General features: G+C 46.3%; 1 protein-coding gene across 1 annotated transcript; it reads right to left on the bottom strand.

Annotated features, from left to right (window-relative positions):
• Positions 1 to 2510: 2510 nt before the first annotated feature.
• LOC124647391 (WAT1-related protein At1g44800-like) lies at positions 2511 to 6509 on the bottom strand. The gene is made up of 5 exons (XM_047187344.1): positions 6322 to 6509; positions 3745 to 3858; positions 3417 to 3657; positions 2863 to 3014; positions 2511 to 2661 (listed from the first exon to the last, which is right to left on the bottom strand). Exons 1-5 carry the CDS (start codon positions 6507 to 6509, stop codon positions 2511 to 2513), a joined length of 846 nt encoding a protein of 281 aa, XP_047043300.1.
• Positions 6510 to 8279: the final 1770 nt, after the last annotated feature.

Here is an 8279-nt window from a genome sequence, read left to right on the forward strand (position 1 = left end):
ATAGTACAACATTATTGGACTCAAACACCAACTTAAACCCATCTTTCATAAGACGAGAGCCACTAACGAGATTCTTCTTGATAGAAGGGACATGCAGCACGTTCTTCAGTTGCACGATCTTTCCCGAAGTAAACTTCAGATCTACCGTGCCAACACCACGAACAGTAGCATGTAACCCATTCCCCATCATTACTGAGGAACAGCACACACATGAATATTGGCACATGTATCAACCCACCATTCTGTGGGCTGAAACACCCAAAGAACAGTAGGTACCATACCCTGTAGTTCCTTCCTCTGTGTTGCCAATGACCATGCTGATAGAATTTGAGTTCTGTCCAGCCTGACATTTCTTTCCTTTGCGTTGTGGACAACGATTAGCCCAATGGCCCGTCTCGCCACACACCCAGCAAGGATCTTTCTTTTCCGTTTTCCCCTTCTTCTTGAAGTTGGTAGTCTGGGAGACTCCCTTGTTCTTTCCCTTGAACTTGTGGGCATTTTTCTGTACCATATTGGCAGCAGAACGTCCCTCGGTTCCTCCAGTGTGTTTGTCTTTCGCCCTCGCCTTCTCCTCAACATCCAGAGAGCCCATGATATTCTCAACAGAGAACTCATGCCTTTGATGTTTCAGAGAAGTGGCAAAGTTCCTCCATGAAGGGGGAAGCTTAGCGACAATGCATCCCGCGACAAACTTGTCCGGTAGCACACACTTGAGGAGCTCAAGTTCCTTTGCCATGATCTGTGTCTCATGAGCCTGTTCTATTACAGATCGGTTCTCAACCATTCTAGTAGTCATTGAACCGCTCCATAGCATACGCTTCACCTCCGGCATCGGCAGCACCAAACTTAGCGTCCAGAGCATCCCACAGCTTCCTTCCCATTTCGGATGTGCGAGATAAGCATCAACCAACTTGTCTCCAAGCACACTTAGGACGGCACCCACAAAGATTACGGTGGCATCCGCGAACGCTTTATCCTCTTCAGTAGTAAGCGGACCTCTAGGAGTACCTTCCGCAACCCGGTGCACGCCCATAGAAGTGAGCCACAAGAGGGTCTTACTCTGCCATCTCTTGAAATGAGAACCCATAAACGGGCTCGGTTTAAGCGCAGCAGCAAAACCAGACGGTGAAAATTGCCTAAAGAAATAAGGTCTTTGGATTGTTGGAATATTAGGCAATTTCCGTGTGAGTTTAATTACCGAAAGCAATATTACAGATGCACAAGCATACTTAACCACACACATCATACTAAGCACATGCATCAGATCTGAACATGGAACAAGTAGCAGTGCAAGGTAGGAGAGGAAAAGCACGTACATCGCGACCGGGAAGGTCGCACCAGCAGCAGCACCACCACCACCATGGGAGTTGTTGATGTCGCCCATGGTGTAGTCGGAGTCGTCGATGAAGCAGTCGAACCGGCGAAGAAGAGCACGAACAGCAGCGAGCAGTCGCACCGAGACGCTCCCCAAAAACCTTATCGCCCGTCTCCCAGTGCAGGATCTCAACGGACGGGATTTCGGAGGCCTGCTCTCCCGGACGGCTGTGCACGCAGTTGCCGGGATGGGGAAGACTAGAGAGTAGCGCAGCAAAAGGAACTTCGCGAGAGAGATCTAAGAGCACTGTTCTCCAGATCTGATCGGTCTCCTTGTATAGCCTGGGAGGAGAGCCGCCCCGACCGCGTTGCCACGCGTAGGAAGCCAGGGACACGCGGCGAGCATGCACATGCAAGTCAACACGTACCCAACTCAGTTGGTGCACCAAGCAAAAATTTAGGCTTTCTTGAGTGTGTCTCGAACTCGAACTCGAGTCACGAAACGCGACGTGCGTGACGAGGCGAGGCGGGGCGGAGGAGGAGGAGTGCGCGAGGGCTCCTTCTATTCTCACTCACTTGGAATGACTAGAACAACAGCCCTTATATACCACTCCAACTCTCTCCCAACTAGCAATGTGGGACTAAACTTTGTCCCCCAAGGCTGTCCCAAGCTGCCAGCGTGATGGGCCTTGAGATTTCAGGAATTGTAGACTACATGGGCTGCCTTATTGGGCAGCAGCCCATCTACATTTAACATTATATGTGTCAAAGATATTGTCGAATGGAGAGGAAAATGAAAAAAAAAATGATGAAATGAACAAATGACGAACAGCCTTGGGTACCATGGTAAAGTGTCCATCCTCATTAATTTGTCCACCTTCCTGAAATAGATAAAATATGATAAAATGGGGACAACATTTGATTCATTCCTTGAGAGAGACCCTTGATGTTTGAGGGACTTTGTTTTGGTAGATAAATCAAAGAGAAGTGCTACAAAACTGAGGATTAGATGTGTCATCTTGTGGCTTTCAGAGTTTCAGTACATGTCTTAAATAAAACCAACTATAATAAAGACAGCTAATACATGCGAGAGATACACCTTTTTTTTCTAGCTTACGCATATATAGATCTACAGTTCTTCATAAACACAAAAAAACCCTGCATAATATCTTTTGTTATATCGCCAGAGAAAGCAGTCATACGTTTGATACCGATTTCTTGTTCTCGTCTCCACTTTGAAATTGCATTTGTTCCTTCAGGTTTTCTTCACCCAGAGGCACCGATTCTTTTCTTTTTCCCCATAAGAAAAGGTAGAGCCCAGCTAGAATCATAAACATGCCGAGGATACTGCATCCATACAAACAGATCAATGTATTATTTCCAAGGAAAATCGGCAAAAAAAAAAAATTAGGGAAACATTTTAGGCATTGGCAAAGCACATCTTCGTGTATATATATTTCTATCTTTCCTAAAATGCAAATTTGATCCTAACAACGCCTATCCAGTATTGAAATTCATGAAAAGCGAATGGAGAACGGGCAAGAATACCTCCCAACAGACAGATCATGGCCGAGAAGCAGCGAGTCAAGAACTGTAGTGAAGAACACTGACACGGCACAAAACATGGATGGGTAGGTGGGACCGCGCTTCGTGACGACCCACGAAATCATCACAAACTTGGCAGCAGTATTGAGTATCGCCTGCAGCCAAAAAAAACAAATCCTTCAACTGGGAGGTACAGACTGATTGACAGCAAGGGGTGTACTCCAGGTCCAGGCTAGGAAGCCCCGGGAGCTACAAACTGATGCGCATCAAAAGAAATAGGTTTACCGAGTACACAATGGTGAGCAAGCTCATGTTCCATTTGAGCTCCCATGTCGCCTTTTCTCTGTTCATGATAACCCCCACGACGGCCATTTGGATGCTCCCCACGAAGCACGTACACACCGTCGACCAGTACTTGTATGGGAACACTTTTAGCATCTGAGCCTGTTCATAAAAGACACACATAAGCTGCATTGGCCACTGCTTAAGAATCAAAGAGAGTTAGTTAATATTAGTAAATTCACAGTTGTGATCGAGTTGATTTAGCTTATGTATACCTGCACTGTGTACCACACGGCAAGGCTGAGGCAGCTGGTGATGAGCAAGACGGTTCCACGGACATGGTGGTGCCCAATTTTGCTTCCGTCTGCCTTCGGGTAGTAGCCGATGATGTTGGTCGGCCAGAGGTGCAGCACCTTGCCCTTGTACAGGCTGATCACCAGTGTGCCTCCTACGCACACTAGGGTTCCGGCCACCTTAATGTTCCCCACCAGGGTCCTCATGTTCAATGGTTCCTTTCTGAAAAAAGTTAAAACACAGTCAGGACATATCTAACCCCTGCATCTCTCTTTTCGGTGTTTTCAACTGTATTTTCATCTTTTTTACCTGCAAAGGACTGCGAGGATGAATGTGGCGATCGGAATGATGTTATAGAAGTTAATTGCGTATCCTGGTGATGTGTCTCCAAGGCCAATGTAGTACAAACCAGGAATTGTGAATCTGGAAATAAGCAACAAGCAATATATAAAAAGCTATTTTCATAGATATTTATGAAAACTATTGATGAACTGAGATCTGGTGAGCACTGTGATGAAATAATTCCACTCACCCAACAAGTGCACTGGTGAAAATCCATATGAATGCCTTCAATTTAAGCTCCTTCAACTTCCCTCTACATCAGGTGATAAGGGTAACCAAATAAATATTTGGGAAATGTTTCTCTACTGTAGGAAAATTTTACAAATAGTTGCAAAACGTTTCTTGTTATACTACAGCAAGAGCAGAAAATTATGCTAACAAATAATAATAGTTAGAGCTAACTTCTCAAAGAACATATCCAAGATAGGTTGCCATTCCGCTTTGGTGAGTAGTCGTAGAGCTAGTTGAAGACCTAGATGCTTAATTAATCGGAAAACTGGTAATCTGGCATCGAAACAGCCTCTGTATCAGATTCTTGCCATGATCATCTCCTCTGAGCATACGTCGAGGACTTGCGACACTATACTTTAAGGCCGAAGTGTTCATAATTTTTTTTGCAGAATTTCCTTCACCATCACAAAACCCTGAAATGTTGGATCTGTTTTATGTTATTATCAGAACCTACTTACATGGAGAAATACATTTTACTAATCTACTAAAGAATAAAGAAGCTAGAGCCAATACTCTAAGCAGCTTGTCACAATTCCTTCTCAGTTTTCTGTAAAATACTCATTTCGCGGAGGATTTAGAGAGCCACCTCTTTTTTCCGAAAAGGAGGATGAGGCCTCTACATCGAAATGAGATACACTCAGTAAAGGTCGGCACATAATATTAGCAAGTTCTCCTGTGCTCCCAGACATGTTGAGCTCCACACATTCCATGCATAAAACCGGATTGGTTACTTGGATGAGATCAACTCAGAAACAAGGAGAGGAAATAATTGAATATATCTGGTGCACGCGTCCCTCCCGTAAAAGAAAAATAGAGAGGGCAGCGGCTAGGGTGGAAACCCTAGCATCCGCCGCCACCCATCTGCCTCGTCCTTGCCGTCTACGCCCCGGAATCGATGGGTCCCCGCCTCCTCTACTAGCTGCTCTAGTGGTGGGACGGGGTGGGGACCTTGGACTTGCGCTCCGCGCTACAGAAGGTCCCTAAAATTAGAGTTTGGTCAATCTGCATCATCGCTATGGTGGCTATGGCGGCATTGTGCGGATCAAGAATAAGGTATTCCCGCCTCCTCGTCCATATTGTCGGCAGTGATCTCGTCGGTGGCGTTGAGGAGGGCGGGGATTCGTCTGGTCACCGCTTCCATGGAGTGGTGGATCTCGTCAATGTGTGGTAGAGGTTTAGTGTTAGAAGTTTCAGATCAATTCAAGGGTTCAATTGCAGCGACTTCGTCTCTGGGGCACTAGTCCTTAGGGCACGTGCACGAAGACTTTCCAACTGTCATCAACATCGTCAGGCTAGGTCTCCGGTAAGGGAGTGGCGACATCGGCGGCTCGATCTGGCAGCAGTAGTGGTTGTTAGGTGGTCCAATAACCTCGATGTAATTTCTGTTATGTTTGGGTGATTTCTACTTCTTATGAACTCATGAAATAGATCCCGATCTTTCTCGCAAAAAAAACTCAGAAACAAGGCACTATCCACCATGGAAGACCCTGGAGATCCTAGGCAATATGTGTGGCACCACTTCTGCTCCGGTGCTCCTCCCCTAGAAAGAATCTGGGAGCGTCAAACACAACAACGGTGGAGATTTTTTCATACATGTTCGTAAGCAGGGTAAGATCATAATTTTAGTGTAGGTCCACCGTCCGTACAGCTTAGTACATGCCCGTATGGCCCGTGTTTTGTTGTACCGCATTTTTGTACGTATCTACGGTTTCAAAACAAGGCATGCACACGACGTGCGGCGGTACTTAGGCGGATGGGATCGTTAACTGGTCATGCGACCTTTTTTCTTCTTCTTACGCAACATACACATACCATATCAATATAAACGGGTATACATGAGCTGGATACGTGTTTTGGCGGACCTAACATAGAAAAAAAATCTATTTATAACCCTTCAACTAACTCTAGGGGGGAGCACCGGAGTAACCCTCGTGTGGCACATATAGCTAGCGTGGTTTTCCAATAAATGACCGTGTGCATCGTCATGATGCAGAAGCCGATGTATACCCTCATTTCGGAAAAAAAAAAGCTAGCGTGGTTGGATTTGATACTATGCTAGCAAAGTAACAATTTCTACCGCCAAACTCAGTGCCTGTGTCCATCAGGGAAGATGACAAAATGCATGGTTGCACATACGTGTACGCTCTTGCATATGAGTATGTATAATAACGACACGTGAGCTATGAGTGAGAGAAAGAAAAAAAGCAGGAATGAGTGGAGAAGAAAAATATACTAGATCGCGGTATTGCTCGAGCAGGGAAGAACATATATAATGGTTCAAAACAGAACTCACATAGTAATTAAAATACTGACCGCTCGAAGATCATGGCCAAAGGGACGACCAGCGCGGCGCCGAGGAAGAAACGATAGGTGAGGAGGGCGAAGACGAAGAGGCCGGCGTCGACGACAACCTTGGTGAGCAGCATCTGCCCCGTCGTGAACAGCTCGATCAGCACCATGCAGATCGCCGGCCCCCACTCCAATTTGAACGACGACCCCATCGATCGATCGATCTACTTCCTCCAACGAATCAGAATCTATCGGGATAACGAGAAGTTGGTTGATCACCGAGCAGAATTAGATTATCTGCGAGGCTGCGAGTTTTGTGATGCGAGGTGGTCGAGTGAACTGGGAGAGACGGTTCATGGCGACGCAAGCAGGGAGTGAAGTAACGAACGACGGGAGAGATTCTCGTGGAATCGGGAGGCCGGATCCACACGCGGTCCCACCAGCTGTCACCTGTTTTGTTGAACTGTCATGTCACTTGTTGAGAGGTGTGGGTTTAGCGAAGTCGAGCATGGCGCGTGTGACCGATTCTTCGCTCCTAGATTCATGCTCAACTGCTACGATAAATTCTATATCTTGTGAAATTCTTTTGCCGATTCGTATTAAAGTTTTTGTTCTAAAATTTGAAAATGATATATTTGGAGAAAGTTAGCTTTGTAATTCCATTACCGATTACAGATTTAAATTCGAGATAGGTCCATCTTACTCTCGTGAATCTTATCGAGTTTAAATCCCAAAACAAATTTTTTTCTTTCGAGGTGAACGGGGGGAAACTTCCCACCGCTTGTTATATTACCTGAAAACGGCCAAGGAGCCTGTCCAAAGACATAATAGAGGATACATGGGGGGATGGGGGGTGGGGGGGGGGGGGGGGGTGGTGGGGGAAAGAGAAAAGAAAAACTCAGCTCTCAAGGCACAAGAGTACATATGATCGCAGCATATCTAGGGGTTCCCTGTGAGCGGCACGGAATCGCGCAAGGTCGTCGCAGACCCTCCGAAGAGTCGAGTCCGCCGAGTGAGCGACCCCGTTGAAGACGAGATCGTTACGCGACTTCCAGAGGGACCAAAGGATCGCCGCCACGCCAACGCGCCACACAGCAGGGTCGAAAGGCACGGGGGCCTGCAGCTCCCAAATGGAGAAATTCCCCGCCGGGATTGGGACATCCAGGCAGGACCACGTCGCTGTAGCGATGCGACAGGCGAAGAACAGGTGTCTACCGGTCTCGAGGCAGGGGCAAGCAACACAGACATCAGAAGGGGCGCAACTCTTGTGGAAGAGATTCGCCCGCGTGCTCAACCGGTCAATGTCAGCAAGGTACGTGAAGATCTTGATCTTCGAAGGAGCCTGGAGGGCCCAAGACATGCACGCAGAGGTGTCAAGGGGCTGCGCTGGCGCGAGGGAGCGGTAGGCCTCGCGCGAGCAGAACCGAGGTTGTAACGAGGTAGTACTAAACAGTTGGACACATGCAACCATAACACACTATAAGAAACATACTTAAGAAACAAAAACAAAAAATTTGAATTACACTTAAGAATACAGGTTTGGCTGAAACCCGAGAAGTACAATTCTTAGTCACACTCACACAATTTATCTGTAGAATTGTATGAATTGAATAATATGTATCTAAATCCTAATAAATGTTGCACTACACTTCATAACCGAACTTTAAAAACAATGGATGTGAACATCATATGTGTGTCCGTTATGGGCTGATTAATACTTTGATCTTCTCACCTCCCAATAGCCGGTGAAGAGTATCACAGATTCCATATAAGCTTCTCTATAGGGAGCTCATTAGAGCATTTCTATTGGCTCCTCTATATGATCATCTAAATGTGTATAGATGATCATGAGCTGAAAAAACGTTTCTAGTGGTTCATCTAAGCGGTCATCTCTACTACTTATAAAGGCACGAAGTGCCGTTGAAAAATTAAATCTGGACTGTCCATCGACATTCATCATATGGTCCACATTCTTTTGTTCT

This window comes from Lolium rigidum, chromosome 4 (assembly GCF_022539505.1).
Source record: "Lolium rigidum isolate FL_2022 chromosome 4, APGP_CSIRO_Lrig_0.1, whole genome shotgun sequence".
Taxonomy (NCBI): domain Eukaryota; kingdom Viridiplantae; phylum Streptophyta; class Magnoliopsida; order Poales; family Poaceae; genus Lolium; species Lolium rigidum.

Bases quoted from the DNA above. Each gene is read 5' to 3' on its own strand.
- LOC124647391 (XM_047187344.1), bottom strand. From the start codon at position 6,509: ATGGGGTCGTCGTTCAAATTGGAGTGGGGGCCGGCGATCTGCATGGTG. The intron at 3,015-3,416 runs GTATACATAAGC...TTTTGGCTGCAG, and splicing joins CCGTGTGGTACACAGTGCAG to GCGATACTCAATACTGCTGC. The intron at 2,662-2,862 runs GTATTCTTGCCC...GTATGGATGCAG, and splicing joins CATGATCTGTCTGTTGGGAG to TATCCTCGGCATGTTTATGA.